This window comes from Leptidea sinapis, chromosome 24 (assembly GCF_905404315.1).
Source record: "Leptidea sinapis chromosome 24, ilLepSina1.1, whole genome shotgun sequence".
Classification (NCBI taxonomy): domain Eukaryota; kingdom Metazoa; phylum Arthropoda; class Insecta; order Lepidoptera; family Pieridae; genus Leptidea; species Leptidea sinapis.
In genome coordinates, this window is record NC_066288.1 from 5,104,094 (window position 1) to 5,122,841 (window position 18,748).

General features: G+C 35.6%; 1 protein-coding gene across 3 annotated transcripts in view; it reads left to right on the plus strand.

Moving 5' to 3' along the window:
* The window catches only part of LOC126971605 (carotenoid isomerooxygenase-like), a 32,070-nt gene extending 26,083 nt beyond the window's left edge, over positions 1–5,987 (plus strand). For 2 of the 3 annotated variants that reach the window (XM_050817953.1, XM_050817955.1), the window contains 4 exons: positions 451–607; positions 3,295–3,356; positions 3,642–3,740; positions 5,022–5,987. In XM_050817953.1, coding sequence (XP_050673910.1) covers positions 451–607; positions 3,295–3,356; positions 3,642–3,740; positions 5,022–5,198 — 495 coding nt within the window. In that variant the 3' untranslated portion in view covers positions 5,199–5,987. The remainder of the gene's footprint in view (positions 1–450; positions 608–3,294; positions 3,357–3,641; positions 3,741–5,021) is intronic. The other variant, XM_050817954.1, reaches the window with a different exon arrangement.
* Positions 5,988–18,748: the final 12,761 nt, after the last annotated feature.

Genomic DNA, 18,748 nt, shown 5'->3' on the forward strand with positions numbered 1-18,748 from the left:
TTTAAAAATGGAACTGCTGTAAAGAGTTTTATGTAAAAAAGAACTAATAAAAAAAACTGCTACGGCCATGTGACTTTCTAAATAGCCAGTGTGAAGTTAGCGCAAACTTCTTTGAGCGGAATAAACCGCAACAATTACGCGCTAAGTTCCATATTTGAAATTTAGAAAGTCGACATAAATTGGCGGGATACCAATCTGTGCTTAGATAAACAACTAATTTTATTATCCTCATATTCGAAATGAAATGTAGAGTGTTTAACTCGGGTAAAAGTATCAATTCCTACTCGCACTATAGCCGACCTCGCTGCGCTCGGGCGTCTAAATACCTCGGGAATTGATTCTTCCCTCGGTTAACAATCTACCATTACATGATTTCAAACGCTCTTGCAAATAAGATGAGTAGTATTTAGAAAGGTCTGCATCAGGCTTAATTTTTACTTGAAATTACAGAGTATGCAATATAATGCTGACTACGCGGATTGGTTCCGTGGGAGGCCGAAGAGATTAGAAATGGATTTGTCCTCACCAAATCTAACGCAAATAGAACCGAAACTCTTGGCTGATATTGGATGTGAAACACCAAGAATTAATTATGAACTGCATAATGGTACGTTAATGTTAAGACCAAACTTAAGTTTATTCTTATAACAGCGTTGTTTTCGATCTATCAAATCAAGCAGAACTGCTGTGTCATGGCACGGACAAGGAAAAAAACAAGGACTCAGTGTCACCTTACATAACAGTGAGGCACCAAAACAAGCCGGTAAACGTGTAAATACATAGCCCCACCCATACACTTACACTAATACAAGCCGATCGGCCGCCATTATGAGATTTGCCATCGTCTGTGATAGATCAGTTTGCGTCGCAATAAAATATTTTAAAAAAGCCGTCGTGCGTTGTGAAAAAGTGTAAAAACAATGCTATAAAAGTATTTGTGAATATATAATTATTTAAGGGAGAAAAAATTGTGTAACTGGTTTACTCCGTAACCGCACACACACTAGCATAAAGGTGCTTCACTTGCTATTATTACGGCGCGGAGTCCTTCTTTTTTTACTAGTCCGTGTGTAGTAGTATGGTAGTTAAAAGTTCAAAGGCGTTCTTACTTAAGGTCATGTTTAATGGTCCATGAATATCACTTTACATAATATATCTGTCATATTTATGATGCTTAAAAATTAGGGGTTTTGAAATGATTTTGTAAATATATCTGAACGAGCTATAAATGGGTCCTTTTATCAAAATATAAAATTGAAGTTATACCTACTTCTTTAGGCGCGTTATGAAAAAAATGATGAGAGTGATATTTTAAGATGCACGCGCATCACTGTAACACAAATAGTTACAGGGTGAAGTTGGTTCCTAACACGGAACAGAAAAAAACTAGTGGAAGTGGCATGTGGGCGTTACCCTGTCGCCACTATTGTGTACAAGGGTACTCGAGGCTCAACTGAGACCAGTCATTTGATGTGAAGTGAAGCATAATTATCTTTAAAAAAAATACAAATAGGTATGTCTTACAATTTCAATTTTTCCAGTTCAATAAAAACATTATGTCCAACGAATGGATTTCCTATCATCGGTAATCATAATTTTCCGATTTAAATACAATTAATATTTTTCATGTGTTATGTAAAATATACAATAAAAAATGAACCATATAATTACGAAGTATGTTTCATTTACCTTTACGTTTAATCGATGTAACTTATGTTAGAATAATAATTAATGTAAACAATTAAAATATCTTGCTACTCAAGTACAAGTGCATGCATGTACATATCGATATAATTTTATCGAATTATATTTTATCTTTATAAATTGTATTCAAGTATTGCTCTTGTCCATGCATCATGCGATAAGGGTGTAAGTAAGCAAAATGTTATAATATGGTTGTGATAATTGTGTACAAGAAAGACTACGATGATTTCAAATTCATAGTTTTAATTGTCTCTTAGGTACAGCCAATTATTATTTAACAAATATGTGTGAGATTCCAGTTAAACTAAATAAGCGGTAGTTTTTAAGCATAGACAATTATTTATATTGACGTTCCACTGATAAAGTTGAGTATAATACGTCATAGAATTGTAAAAAATAGATCGGAAATCATAAATTCTGGGAATGTTTGCCATCATTGTAGCATATGTACATCATAATATAAAATATCATATATTATAAGACTAACGAGATTATTAATACTTCATCAGTACTTATAGCTTCTGTTTTTATTATTCATTCGCACACGCGCATTATGTATGGAAGCAGTTGGGCTTATAAAATCCCATGTCTAACTGGGCCCTAGGTTTATACAGAATAACGATGAATACTTATAAAAAAAAAACTATGTTTTATGCGTGTATTGCTTCCCAGGTACAGGTATACCTAATATTGATATATTGTAACATTCCAAGACTATTCCTGTATGCTATCTTGATTTTATTTGAATTGAGCTAAATATTGTATATCCTTTCAAATAAAACTATACCTAAAAAAATATTGGCCTATATATTTTAGCTTACGACGTACTATATCGGTAATATACTTCATTTCCCTGATTACATCATTTCTAGTTTTCACTAACTTATCGATATGCTTATTAATTTTCGTACAACACTAGGTATTCTGACCGAAGTCAAATCTATGGTTATAGAGTTCCTATTTCTTCAAGTTTTTAAATGTTATTTTTCGGAATCGAAGAAAAAGTTCTGAGGTTGTCTTAGTCACTTTAAGAATATGAGATTAGCGTAATTGTATTAAGTTCGAAATTGATGTAAATAAATTTGTAGTAATGTCTTTTTGTGATTGTTCATTTAGGCCTATCATATAATCGGAATTAAGTGTGTAAATTACATATTTAATAGATAAATGTGTGAGTTTGGCGACATCAGTTTCCATAGTAAAATGACATCATGCCACTTCTACTAGTTTTTTCTGTTCTGTGGTTCCTAAAATTTTGTGACGTTTGATTTTTAATTTTTTATTTAATAATTAATTGTCAAAGCCATCGTTGCAAGATTTTTACAATATTGTTCTATCTACAAACGTAGAATAGCAGAAGGAATAGACAATTTTAGGGATTTTTGCTTTGTTAGGACAAGGTACACACACCCTTTTTTTATATAATGTTTTTGCTTTTGTTTTTAGCTCTTAAAAGCTGAAGAAAATTCTTTCTCACTATTGGTTCATCATCATTCATCCTTAGAGATTCATCGAATTTCAGATACATATGGATTATTTTATAATTTAGCACCTCGTGGTTGTTGTTTTTATCAAGTGCATTATTTTCAGGTAAATTTTATAGATATTTTTATGCAATAAGCTCTGAAGTCGACCATGAACATCCGGGCTCGGTATGTATCGGAAGTAAACAATAACAAATTATTTGATTAATTTGTGGTAGAAAATGGTACTCAATTAACAATGGATATAGCATTAAAAATTCAATAAAGTTATTCAAAGTTATTTAAACTTTTGTCTTCAGGACAATTCACTTAAATATATTATTATTTTAATTATGAAAATAATTTCTAATTCATTATTTTGTATTCTATTCTTAAGATATAATAAAAAATATTACACAGATCCCGTCTGGTTGTAGTTGATACATATTTATTAAACCTAATATTTTTTTTCAGTTGGTCAAAGTGGACACGAAGACGGGTGAATCAAAAATCTGGTGGGAAGAAGGATGCTATTCAAGCGAGCCTATTTTCGTACCTCGTCCAAACGCTGAGGTACATTTATACAATTTGTGGTTCAACATAAAATGCAGCAACAATCTCTTCAACAAATACTCTGTTAAAAAAGTAGCCGGAAAAGATATATACATAAAATGTTATGTTAGTTATTCATTCAAATTAACTTTATCGCCTTCAAACTTCAAAGTATGCTCCTACAGAAACGATAGATATACGCAAACGAATATTCCAATCATTCTTTTGGAGTTCAGTTTCGTTTGCATCGCGAATTCACCTCTATGTATTCTACCAATGAAAACGAGTGCCACGAGGCCTACTTTGATGTCGGCTGGAGCAGTATCTGGCGAATAAAGTGGTTAATCGAGGGTATTAATCCAAGCATTTTCTTTCCACAAATCTGGCCTTTTTCGTCGAAATTGCTCTCATTAAAAAGACGCATAACGCTCAAATCTTAAACTTTAAATACCGTTTAGGCTTTCGGTAAAAATTCCAAGTGCACAACACCGTGATAGTCAAAGAAAACAGTCAACGTGACTGATTTTGGCGTGGTTTTTTCGGTTTCTGTTCTGTTGGAAGGCCTCCGAAGCATGTTGACTAGTTTTCAAATCAAACTCGCAAACCCACGCTTCGTCACCAGATACAATGTATATCATAAATGTTGTCAGAACTATTTTTTTATAACATGTCCTCAGTGACACTTTCTTAAGTAATTGAGTATTTGGAGTAAATTCAGTTAAAGTTCATTATGTTTCATACCTAGTTAAGTAGTAAGAAGATTCGATTGAAGATTTTCAGTTACTATTTATACTATGTTACTATACCTTGCATTTTGCGATGTGCCAACTTTAGTTGATGATGTTAATGGCCTACCAGGGCGTAGCAAATCTTCCAGCATATGTCAATCAATTTGTACCACTCATTTGTACACGTGGTTTTGATAAAGTCGACTCACTGTAAGCTTTCTTTTACATTTTGAGTGTGCCGGAAGTCCAAACACAAAATTCCATAGACAATGCAAAATTTAACAGTAAAGTAAATTCGCAATACACACTAGTTATAGTAAGATCTAACTAAAACAGCACAGTATTTTAAATAAATAACAGATGCAACTCAAACCCCAAATTGGATACAGTTGTAATTTAACAACAAAAAATAAAATCTTTTAACTTTGAACAAATCATGCATTTCCGATATTTTTTTGACTGAATATATACCGAATGAAAATGTATGCATTGAACACTTTGGATCATGACTTGATATTTGAGTTTTTTTCGGAGCCAGATCGTACATATTCTAATCTTACTGTCCTGTTGTTAGGATGAAGATGATGGTGTACTAGTCAGCGCTCTAGTATTCAGCAAGGACGAACGCCAGGTGGCTCTGCTAGTCCTGGATGCGAAAAATATGACGGAGATAGCACGAGCTACCTTCATCACTCCGTCGCCAGCGCCAAAGTGTCTACATGGATGGTTTCTACCTGACAAGTTAAAATAGCCTAACTCATCATCCTTTTGGTTTATTTAACATTTTATAAATCTTTATTAGTTTCATCGATAAGTTTATAATTGAATTTCCTTACTGAATGTCCAACTTCTGAAACAGATGTGGTGCAACATATAAAATCAGTGGCCTATTTGCAATAGGTCCCCATGTGCGACGATAAGAGCCAATGAGATATAAATGGGTATCTATTTGTTGTAAATGTTAAGTATTTAATGTAAAATTTAGGTCTTCAAATGGAATCATTTTATATTACATATGATAATATACCTTTTGCGTTACAAATTTATTATGATCACACAACACAGAAAGATCATGATGAAATTTTTTATAGTATTAATATCGATAAAGGCCTACGTATATCTTGTATGTAAAGGTATCCATTTACTTAAGAATTATTTTTCGATGCGGGAGTCGAACCGAACCTCTCGGAAGTACCCCCCAGCACTTTTACCAACTAAGCCAACAGTCGAATTTGTATACTTATCAATAAAATTAATAATTATAAAATAAAACAATATCAAATAAAATCAAAAAACAGCGTTATAGATCAAAAATCTTTGTGACCTTTTAATAGACAAGATGATGGACTTTTCATTTCAGATATAGATGTTGTGTTTTTCCTTTGTTGATTTGGATCACCTCCTTCCGCTGATTTAAGCCGCAAGTTATCATCGATTACTCTCGAAATTCGAAATAGTCCTTTATGATAGACCATAAGTTCAGCACTGTACATATTATGTATAACGTGTATAAAGAAAAATAAAAATGTATAAAATTGCATCTATTTATTTTTTATTTCAATCCACATCATTTACACAAAAAAATATTCAATTATTATGTAATGAATATTATATGACCATTTAAAATTGAATACATAATACAAGACTTGCGGAAAAAAAAGTAATTCAATCCTTCTAGTCGACTTCCTTAGAATTCATATTCTCAGGACGCCATTTGCAATTTGCATTACTGTTTACACGTCATTACATATACATTATCAATAAAACGATTTAATTACTTGGTAGTAAAAAAATCCTGTTCGTAATAAAAATTTTGCTATTTGTTTAGATTATTGTAAAATGTTGTTAATTAAAGCAAATCACACATAATTATTTTAATAATTTATAATATTATGTAGGTATGTATTATTGTATGCCGAATATAACTTCAATTTGCACAGTTGTAAAAGGAAACGTCATAAATGTATGTGTCAATGCATGAATTTAATATCATCTTTGGTCGTCTGTGATTTGTATATTGTGTGGCCTTGCATTTCGTTAGATGTACGGACATTATAGTTGGTCTCGTGTAGACGTGAAGACATCTGATATGTTATGAAGCTTTGTTATCATATTCTAGACAAGTTAGTGACCTGGAATAGAGTATATAAGCCCGGATTAATCCAGATCCCTTCTTACAAAGTTCATAAAGCGGTTAAAAGAGATACAGTCCAAATTTGTATAAGTAATATCATCTCCCATATTCAAGTAATCTTAATGGTCAGTTGGACTGCTATGAATCTAGATTTGTATATGTGTAGCGTAGGAAAATATCAGATCTTATCTTTTAACACAAACTGATTCATGGCCTCATAGTCAGTCCTCTATTATTTAGTAAAATTAACTTGGCAGTCCCACGGCATTGCAGCCGTATTATTCTTATGATAACGTTCAGTCTACCCACAACTCGCTCAAATTATGCTCAACATTCTAGTTTGTATCGCATTTGTTCTCTGTTTAATGAATTATTTCCGGAGGTAGACAAATTATTCAATCTGTCAGTCCTGGGTACAGACAGTAATTTTTCTGTTACAAATAGCAGATTATTGGATTGGGGAATATGGTGTTTAATTGTGTTCATCTATAGGTTAATTATTGTTTTTAGTTTTATATAAAATCTAGAACACATATAAAATCTTGATATGTTCAGAAGAAGGCACTCGCCCGTACATGTTAAAGTATTATTCTGTTTTATACAATTATACTTAAAGTGTATCCTGCTTAGTGAATCTATTAAAAAATGTTTTACTAGGTAGTAGTAGATTTAGGTACTTTTGATTGGTGTTTTATGAAGTATCTGTCTGGACCTGAAGTCATAAGCACTCCACAAATCGGAACTCTTCCCTATATTAACCAATTCAGGCCCTTTTGTAGCCGATACCAAAAAGCTGTAGAAGATAGGTTGCTTGAAATTTTAGATCAATCCACGAATTGTATGTTAACTTAAGCATGATCTGTAAACTCTATTTTTCTACTAAACAAAGAGGATTTAAATACGATATTATACATTTCAGTACATTATATTGTACTCTGTGGTAATACTATAAGTTCTTTTGGTATATTTTGTTTCTTCGTTCATTATAAGGATAGGCAAAGGGTGCAAGCCCATACAGCCACGTCTTCGACGTTCCTTGTGTTCTTTTTTTGTAACCTCTTTGCAATAATATGACTAGTCCGATATTTTTTATGGGCCGAAGCAAAGTCTTTTGTTTCAAAATTCAGAGGTATATTAACTGTTATTATAGATAGAAATAGGAAATGTATGGAGCGACGTCTATGTTTTGAGATAAGAACAACATGATTCAAATACTAATTTAATAGTGTATCTAATGTTACTTACTTGAATAAATGAATACACTCGAATTGAAAAATAAGGAAATATAGCATTGTGTAAAACTTTTGTATGCTCTTTTTAATTTATATTCCTTATACTACATTTCATACAGTAGGTATATACCTACCTACTTAGATTGTAGACCATAGGTAATATATATTATAATTAACGGGAATTGTAGACTAAGCCCTGATGAGGTATAAGCCCCTATGGACTTGCATCCAAAATGCTTGCAAAAAGCGTGTGTGTACTTATGTATGCACGCAAGAAGTTATACTACTTTGGCCTCACAAAGCAAAAATCCGTTAAATTATTTATTTCTCGCGCTATTCGTTACGTTTGTAGAAAGAACAATATTGTAAAAAAGTGTGTGTGTCAGCTCCGACGCACGACTGGAATTTACTCCTCAAGAACTTGTCTTTGAACAGGTACTAAACAAAATCAAGTCAAATAAATCCTTAACGCTCAAAATATGTCAGGAAATGCCCAAACACAACTCCTGTTGAAAGTTGAACTCAAAATTCCAAATTTAAAAGATTACATTTTGGCACAACCTAATAGGTATATTATACAACATGCGTAAGCTATCACGTAGTATACTGTGTATGCTGGCTACACATAAGTATATACATACACACACGCACAGATGCACACACACACACAACTGAAAAGTGAAAGGTGCGCGAGAAATGATGCGCACCAAAAACGTTACCATCCCATTTGATGAGTAGGTTTTACTCTTCATATTTTTCTCATACCAGTCGCCTTATATGAAATCGATTCTTAAGTAGTAAACTCCAAAAATCTTGCAACGATGGCTTTGACAATTAATTATTAAATAGCGAACACGGCTATATGGGCTTGAGCCTGTAGCTGTACCTACAACCAATTACATCAATTAATACAAATGTCTAATATCAGCTATCTTGTAACGTAATACCTTCGTATCATTATAGATCGTAGAAATATAAATCGTTCATATTAACTGTAATAAGCGTATGCCGAAAGAATCATTCTTAAAAGAACATATCCGTTATATTAGCTCTTATAAGAACCATTTCATAATGCTGTACATCAAGTCATAGAATCATGCAGATCATCAGTAGTCATCTCATCGAAGTACAAGCATCGTCACGTTCTCTCGAAGACCGCAGATATACTCACGTGATTAGTCATATGCTCCGTGGTACACATCCTCACAGCAAGTCCGAGCGTACTCTACTAAAGCGTCGCCGCGTCAATCACTATTCATTCAATCTTAATCAATGAGCGACAGAGTGGGTGCTCAATGCTCATTGTCATCGGATGATCGAGGATCGACGCGAGTTTACACAAGCGCTCGCTGGCCGGCTTACTGCGATAGCATTAGTCTTAGAGCGAGATAGAACACATAATATTATTCTCACTTCTTATTGAATGAAACGTTTAACTATTGGTCAATATGTAAGCTTTAGTATTGGTGTGTATTTTCTAAACTTGTAAATATTTTTTAAGGAACAATTGTAATTGGTTAACTAGTTTTAAGGATTTTGTATATATATCATGTAACTGAAGTAAAATATATCTTCCACATATTCCTCACAGTCTTCATACTACTCAAGCAGTTGTTTTATTTAATCTCCAAACGCTCAGTCTCTAAAGTGGTGACCCCGAACAAGAACACATGCGTAACCTTGCGAGGGACAAGGTTACCGACTCCACCCTCCGCATGAAGTGGAGTAAGTTGCTGCCAGTCCACGTCCGCTCCGTGCTCGCCGTCAGCGAGTCATTCAGCGCGAAGTCCACGCTGGAGGAACTAGCGTTGCTTGCTGACACGATGATGGAGCAAATCCAGGAGGTAGCAGCCGTCTCCCGCCAGCCACCAGCATCAGGTGCAGAATCATCGACGTCAAATCAGGTAGATCACACACATGATGTCATTCTTAGTAAAAAGGCATAAAAGGCATTTATTTTCTCAAAATTGATTCCTTTAGAATTCTTTGATGTCATTTCTTACACTACTAGATACTACTACCGCTTCGGAAACAAATGGCGCTCTGAGAGAGAAGAAGCGGCGCAAGAAACTCTCCCAGCATTCTTTTTTTTGCGCTCTTTTCAATAAAAATATACAATATTGTACAGTCATTTCTATGGCTATAAAATAATCACAATCTAGTCCCAGGCTGTCCGATCATTTAGATATTCAGCAGTGGAGTAATAGGATTTACGACAGAGCCATTTTTTTATAAAACATTTAAATTTATTTATAGATAATGCCTGAACAGTGGCTGGGACTTTATTGTAGAAGTGTATACATTTACCCTTAAAGCTATTATGCATCTTATGAAGCCTACTAGAATTAGTTACAAGCAATCCCTTATTTCTAGTGTTATAATAATGAAAATCCCTATTAAGAGCAAAAAGGTGACGATTCCTGTGAACATACATTAAATTTTCATAAATGTACTGACAATGAACTGTCATAATATTTATTTCTTTAAATTTTTCTTTGAGAGACTGTCTATAACCAAGCTGATATATAGCACGAACAGCTCTCTTTTGCAGTGCAAACACTATATCAATGTCAGCAGCATGACCCCATAGTAATATACCGTACGTCATGATGCTGTGAAAATAACTAAAGTACACTAATCTAGCGGTCGCAACATTCGTGTACTCTCTAATCTTTCTAACTGCATATGCCGCAGAGCTGAGTCTATCTGCTAGATGGGTAATATGTGGACCCCACTGAAGCTTTTTCTCTAACGTGATACCCAAGAAGACCGTAGTGTCCACAAGTTCCAATCTCTGGTCATTTATAAGTACGTTGGTTTGTACCTCCGCTGTGTTTGGTGTAATGAACCGTAAGCACTTTGTTTTTTTACTGTTTAAGTGCAGATTATTCGTCTCAAACCAACGCACTATCTTTGAGAGTGCATTGCTTACCCTCACGTCGCTTCACTTTAAAAATAAGTGAAGTATCATCAGCAAACAATACAATCTCATTGCATCATCTACCACAAACGGTAGATCGTTAATATATATAAGAAACAAGAAAGGACCGAGAATAGAACCCTGTGGAACACCTATTCCCACAGGTTTACCCGAAGACCGTTTACCATTTACATCGACTATCGGAACTCTTTCGCTTAAATATGATTTTAACAGATTTAGGGCTCTATTTTTCACTCCATAATGCTTTAGTTTTAGGAGTAAAGTTTCATGGTGGACGCAGTCAAATGCTTTTGACAAATCACAAAAAATGCCCAATGCATCCTGTGACTCTTCCCAGGCGTCAAAGATGTGCTCAATGAGTCTAGTACCCGCATTAATTGTTGATAAGCTCCTAGTGAAACCAAACTGATTTTTGTTCATTAATTTACAAAAATGCATTTGTAGCTGTTGAAGCAAAAGTTTTTCAAAAATTTTACTAAAAACAGGCAGCACTGAAATAGGTCTGAAATTGGCAGGGTCAAAAGAACTGCCCGATTTAAACAAAGGTATAACTTTGCTGTATTTCATGAGGTCAGGGAACACACCCTCATCTATCCATTCATTATCATTCATCGTTAAAGCTTTAGTTGAGGCTTCCGGGGCGGGTCGAAAGAGTATGTACCGTGTAGCCAAAAAGAGAGTGATAGGCTGGAATAAGCATGTAGCCGAAGCGCACGGGGAGGCAAGGCAAAAGTTTCAGTGGTGGCTGTGGTATGGGAAGCCAACCTCAGGATATGTTTATAAGGAAATGTGCGAGGCTAGAAGCATTTTCAAATCTCGTTTAAAATGGTGTCAAAACCGTCAGGATCAAATTAAAATGGATATTCTAGCTTCGCACCATTCGAAAAATGATTTTCGCGGGTTTTGGAAGAATACCAATAGAATGAACAGTGAGCCGTCCCTCCCTGTGAGCGTTGGTGGTGTGTGTGAGCCTGAAACTATATCTAATATGTTTATGGACCACTTTCACGTTAAGCCGCTACGGGGGACTTCTGAATCGGTGCTCAATGTTCAGTCCAACATAGAAATTGGTATCAATTTCAAGTGTAAAGAAATAGCACATACCATCAAACATATGACCAGAGGTAAATCTCCAGGCCATGACGGACTGAGCATTGAGCATCTTCAATACGCTGGGCCACATCTTCCCAGGGTTTTGTCAATGCTGTACAGCTTTTGTGTGAGTCATAGTTTTATGCCGGACGAGATGACACGTACAATAGTTGTGCCTATTGTAAAAAACAAAACCAGCGACCTGGCTGATAAAAACAACTATAGACCAATTTCATTGGCTACGGTCATCTCAAAGGTGTTTGACAGCATGCTTAATATGCAGTTAAATAAGTTTATAAAGCCTCATGACAACCAGTTTGGATTTCGACCTGGATTGTCTACAGAGAGTGCTATACTGTGTGTTAAAAGTGCTGTCACATACTATACTAAGCGCAAGACTCCAGTTTATGCCTGTTTTCTTGACTTGTCGAAGGCGTTTGATCTGGTTTCATACGATATCTTATGGCAAAAAATGGGAAAGGTTGGAATACCTTCTGAGATTATCAATATTTTCAAATTTTGGTATGAAAACCAGGTCAGCCATGTCAGATGGGCGGGAGTCTTGTCACGTCCATGTGGGTTGGAGTGCGGGGTGAGGCAGGGAGGATTGAGCTCACCAACGCTCTTCAACCTATATGTAAATGATTTGATTGACGAGCTCAGTGGCACCAGGGTCGGCTGCTTCATAGACGGAACTTGTGTCAACAATATAAGCTACGCAGACGACATGGTGCTGCTCAGTGCGTCTATTTGTGGTCTCAGACAACTGATGGCCATATGTGAGGCTTATGTGGGAGGACATGGTCTTGCCTATAACGCTAGAAAAAGTAAAGTGATGGTCTTTGAGGCCGGTGGTAAAACACCAAATAAAGTACCACCTGTAATGCTCAATGGTACAGCGTTGGAGAGAGTATCTACGTTTAAATATCTTGGTCATATGTTGACTTCCGACCTCAGGGACGACACGGAAATCGAGAGAGAACGGAGGGCGTTGTCGGTGAGAGCGAATATGCTGGCTCGCAGATTCGTGCGTTGCTCAAACAGCGTCAAGATTACGCTGTTCAGAGCCTTTTGTACAACTTTCTACACGTGCAACCTGTGGGCCATGTACACTCAAAAATCCTACAACGCGCTTCGTGTTCAATATAACAATGCTTTCAGGGTGCTGATGGGGCTGCCCCGATTTTGTAGCGCATCAGGGATGTTCGCGGAAGCACGGGTCGACTGTTTTTATGCGACTGTACGCAAAAGATGTGGATCCCTGGTGAGCAGAGTGCGGGGCAGTATCAACAGCATTCTAAAGATGATTGCGAGCAGGTTGGATTGCAGATATGTGGGTCATTGCTGCAGTATTTCGAACGGAATGGTGCAGCGGTGACACACATCTGTAACTTAATAAGTAATAGGTTTAGGATAAGTACTAACATAGAAAATAAGTTTGCTGTATTACTAACAATTAATATGAGTCATGATACTCGAAATAAAGATTTATTATTATTATTATTATTAAATATTATTGCTAATTCAGGTGCTATAATGTCAAGTATGTATTTTACAATTTTAGTCGAATGGCCCCATAAGTCTTTTGTATTTTTTAGGTTAATTAATTTGAAGATTTTTATTATATCGCTACCTGTAACATACTTAAATTTCAAATCAGTGGAAGATACTGGTACGTGTAATTTAAGCATATCATATATGGTGCTTTTGGCGAAGAGTTAAGGTCTTTGGTCGTGACAATCGGGATTTCGGAGAAATATTTATCAAATTCATTTGCAATTTCTATTTCCTAATTTATAACGCGATTATTAATATTTAAACAGATAGAGGTGTTACGGGAATTCGATCTACCAGTTTCATTGTTAATTACACTCCAAGTCGCTTTTACTTTATTAATACTGTTTTCAATTTTATCTGCAATGAAACGTGTTTTCGCTTCATGACAAACTACTTTAAAGAGCTTGGAGTATTTTTTTACATTTATTTTAAATTCTTCACTATTATTGTAATGTTTCTCATAATAAAGGTCATATAAGCGTTTACGACTTTTGTGGATACCCATTGTTTCCCAATCATTAAAACTATGTTTGTTGTTTACTGTCACCGTTACTTTAGTAAAAATCCTGTCAAATTCCTCACAGAAGGAATTGAAGACTAAGTTATAGTGAAAATTAGCAGTTTCACCACAGTGTAAAAATGGTATCGTATTTACCAAATTTTTTCTAAACCTCTCAAGACGGCTACCCGTAACTGGTATAATCGTCACCTTTTTTGGTCTGACATTGTCCAATCTTGTATTTACTTTTTTAAGTTGCCCACTATGGTCGTACTGAAGATTATTAATTATGAGTTTACTAGTAATACTAACATCTGTAAAAATATTATCTAAACAGGCTGCTGTTGTAGAAGTGGTTCCCAAAATACATTGAACAAATTAAAACTTTGAAATAAATTTTTAAGGCTAGTACAATTGGCCGAAGGTTCAAGCAAGTTTATATTAAAATCTCCACACACTATAATTGACTTGCTAGTTTTGCTAAATTTTGATAGTACCTCCTCCATTCTATGTTGGAATTGTTCATATGTTGCAGGGGGGGGGGGGGGGGGGGCGGTATACACTTACAATAATAAATTGCTCTAGTTCTATACAAGCTATCTCAATTAGTTGTTCTATAGAGAGATTAACAATATCTCTTCTATTTTTACATTTTAATTTATTATTAATAATAATCAGGAAACCTCCATGTATTGCCCTACTTCTACAAAACTAACTGACTACTTTATATTCTCTAAAACTAAACTGGAGCTCATGACTCTTACGCCAATGTTCTGTAATACATAATATATCTATATTACACCAGCTCAATAACAGTTAAATTTCTAATTCCTTACTTGAGATACCTTGTATATTCTGGTGAACAATATTTATGAGCTTTATATTATGATTATCTATAGCAGTAACATTATACTTGGTGAATGTTGCCTATTTTGTATGATATTGCAAGAGTTGTCCTCCCTTGTCAAATAACTTAATTTAAACTAATTTAAGAAAAATCTTCTTTGTTATATTTTTGTACATTAGTACTAATACATTCCCCAATAGAGGCTTGTATGTCGATTATTTTACAATTTTGCCCAATAGAGGCATGTTTATTAAATAATACTACAGAGGAAGTAGTTTGTTGACTAAGACTATGAGCTACTAAAGTAGCCAGCTGTCGCTTAACTCTAAATGGTAGGTATAGGTTACCATTGGTTATTTTCAGTTTATAATTAATGAATTTATTTGTGTCAAATAAAATTAAATTTTCATTGTTGTAGTAGATACCGGTGCTAATATATCCGTCCTACCAAGAAAACTAGGCCTGAAAGTAACGCCTCTACCATTTAAATTGTACGCTGCAAACATGGTGAGAAAACATTAGAACTCGATCTCAAGTTCCGTCGACCATACAAGTGGAAGTTTATTGTAGCTGACGTCACGAAACCAATATTATGTGCCGATTTTCTGAACCACCACCAACTCATCGTAGATTTAAAAAATCGAAGATTGTTTGATGCCGTCACAAATCTTAAAATCAACGCGCCAGTAATTTCAATGACCTTACCCACAGTACGAAGTATCGATATACAGGCCCCGTACCACGCAATACTCGCCGAATTCCCCGGTACCACGAGATTAACTACTATGCAATTATCGCCTAAAATTAACGTGGAACATTATATTGAAACACAGGGACCTCCATTACATTGCCGTGCTCGTCCCATTCCACCTCATCGTTATGAAATAGTGAAGAAATAATTTGAAAACATGATGCAACAAGGACTCCGCAGACCGAGTAAAAGTCCATGGTCTTCACCACTCCATATAGTACCTAATTAGAGTGGCGATATACGGGTATGCGGTGATTATAGACGATTGAACAGCATAACCAAACCCGATCGTTATCCAGTGCCGAGAGTCAAGGACTTCACCCATCATCTGTCTGGTAAAACAATATTCTCCACAATCAACCTCAACCGCGCTTACCAACAATTGAAGACCAGGGAACAGGACACAGAGAAAACAGCTATCATCACACCAATGGGTTTATTCGAATTTCCTCGCATGTGTCCTGGTCTGAAGAATGCGGGACAAACATTTCAGCGATTTATCCATTCATCGACGATTTGCTCATAGCCTCAGCAAACGAGACTGAGCATCGCGATCACTTAAGAACAGTTCTTAGAAGATTGGAAGAAAACGGAATCACTATCAACCCCGCGAAGTGTAACTTAGGCCAAACGGAAGTCAAATTTCTTGGATACATCGTATCAAAAAACGGTATACAGTAACCAGAAGAGAAGATTAAAGCCATTACCGAATATTCAAAACCGAAAACTATAGAAGGTTTAAGACGATTTCTAGGCATGTTAAATTTCTATCGTGACCACATACCGAATGCTGCATCAATACAAGCTCCGCTAAACGCTTACCTACACCATGTCAAGAAACGTGATAAAACAATAATTGAATGGACCGACGAAGCATCGCAAGCATTCGAAGAGTGCAAGAATAGCATATCTATAGCTACCTTACTCGCTCACCCATCACATGATGGGTATGACCATGGTATGACCCCCTATCGCAATATTCTGCGATGCATCTGCCAATGCAGTAGGTGCCGTCCTACAACAACACATCGAAAATAATTGGCAACCACTCGGTTACTTCTCAAAGAAATTCTCAGAGGCGGAGAAGAAATACTCGGTGTATGACAGAGAACTCTCAGCTGTCTATAAGTCAGTGAAACATTTCCGTAAGATGTTTGAAGGACGTGAATTAATTATATTCATAGACCACAAACCCCTCACATTCACTATAAATAAAACACATACTGCAAACGAAACGCCACGCCGAACGCGCCAATTATTATTCATCGGTGAATTCACAACCGATATTCGACACATCAGTGGAAAAAATAATATAATTGCCGACGCATAAAGCCGCTTAAAAACAATAACAGTATCACCTACGATCGATTACAGCGAGATAGTGTGCGCACAAGAGCGAGACACCAGCATAACACAACTCATTCAACAACCAAACTTAACCTTCAAGAAAATAAATGTACCTAACACGAACCTAGAATTATATTGCGAAACTACAGAATTCCGCAAACAAATTTTTAATAGTGTACATAATATTATTACTCACCCAGGAATACGAACATCACGTAAATTAATATCTCAAAAATTCTTTTGGCCTTCAATGAATATCGACATCGGGAAGTGGAGTAAAACTTGTATAAATTATCAGAAAAGTAAAATACAACGCCACACAGTCAGCAAAATTCAATGTTTCGACGCAACCGATCGCTTTCAGCATATACACATAGATATTGTTGGACCTCTACCTACCTCTGCCCAAGGACATCGTTATCTGATAACAATGATCGACAGACATGCTGGTTGGCCTGAGGCAATCCCTAGTGACAATATTACAGCTGAGACAATTGCAGATATCATCTACAATCACTGGATCTCAAGATTTGGATGCCCAACGACACTAACTAGTGATCAAGGTCGACAATTCGAAAGCACTCTGTATACCAACCTCATGAAAACTATAGGAGTTAAACGGATACGAAGTACTAGCTATAACCCAAAGAGTAACGGAAAGGTAGAACGCTTTCATCGTTGCTTGAAGACAGCCCTTCGTTCAAGGTTAACAAACACCTGTTCATGGATCAATGAACTACCAACCGTATTATTAGGACTGCGCGCAGTTCTACGATCGGACACAGGCGTTAGCGCCGCTGAACTAACATACGGCTATAACCTTCATCTACCAGGTGATTTCTTCGACATAAGCACACCAACATTATCTACCTAATTGGATCATACCTACGGTGATAAATTACGTACCCATATCGCAGCTAATAAACCACACTCACCTACAACACATATTTATTCGTCAAGACTTACATGCAGTCATGTGTTTATTAGAATAGATTCAGTAAAATCACCATTACAAACACCATATCAAGGACCGTACTTGTTATCGTACCGTTTAAAACCTGCATATTTATTAAATGAAACTGAAGAAAACAATACATTATATGCATTACCTTTACCTGTACAAGTTACCAATAACCTTACCGATACCTGACAAACATACCACCAATACCCAAGATACTAAGTTACCAGACCCTACGAACAACTTGGCGTCCCAGCCTATCAAAATGTCATGGACAGGCCGACACATCAAGTTGCCGGTGCGTTTCACTTGAAGGGGACACATAATATTATTCTCAATTCTTATTGAATGAAACGTTTAACTATTGGTCAAAATATAAGCTTTAGTATGTGTTTGTATTTTCTAAACTTGTAAATATTTTTTAAGTAACAATTGTAATTGGTTAACTAGTTTTAAGGATTTTGTATATATATCATGTAACTGAAGTAAAATATATCTTCCACATATTCCTCACAGTCTTCATACTACTCAAGCAGTTGTTTTATTTAATCTCCAAACGCTCAGTCTCTAAAAGCCCTTTGCCTATCCTAATAATGGACGGATAAACAAAAAAAATAACAAATGTCTCAAACGTCAGAAAATTTTAGGAACCAACTTCACCCATGCGCGTGCATCTTAAAATTTCACTCTCATCATTTTTTCATAACGCGCCGAAAGAAGTACTACTATTGTACTTAAAAAAAGAAACTGAATAAATGCAAGAATATTCCGCCTTTCGAAGTTTCGAGTAGAATATAGTGATTATATCCTCTTTGGTATTGATAATATTCTGTCTGCCAGTGATTATATTCTCTATGGTAGTGAATATATTCTCTCTTATAGCGATTATGTCCTCTTTGGTAATTGGTGAACGAGTGTTTCAATTCTCTTTGGTAATTGCTTT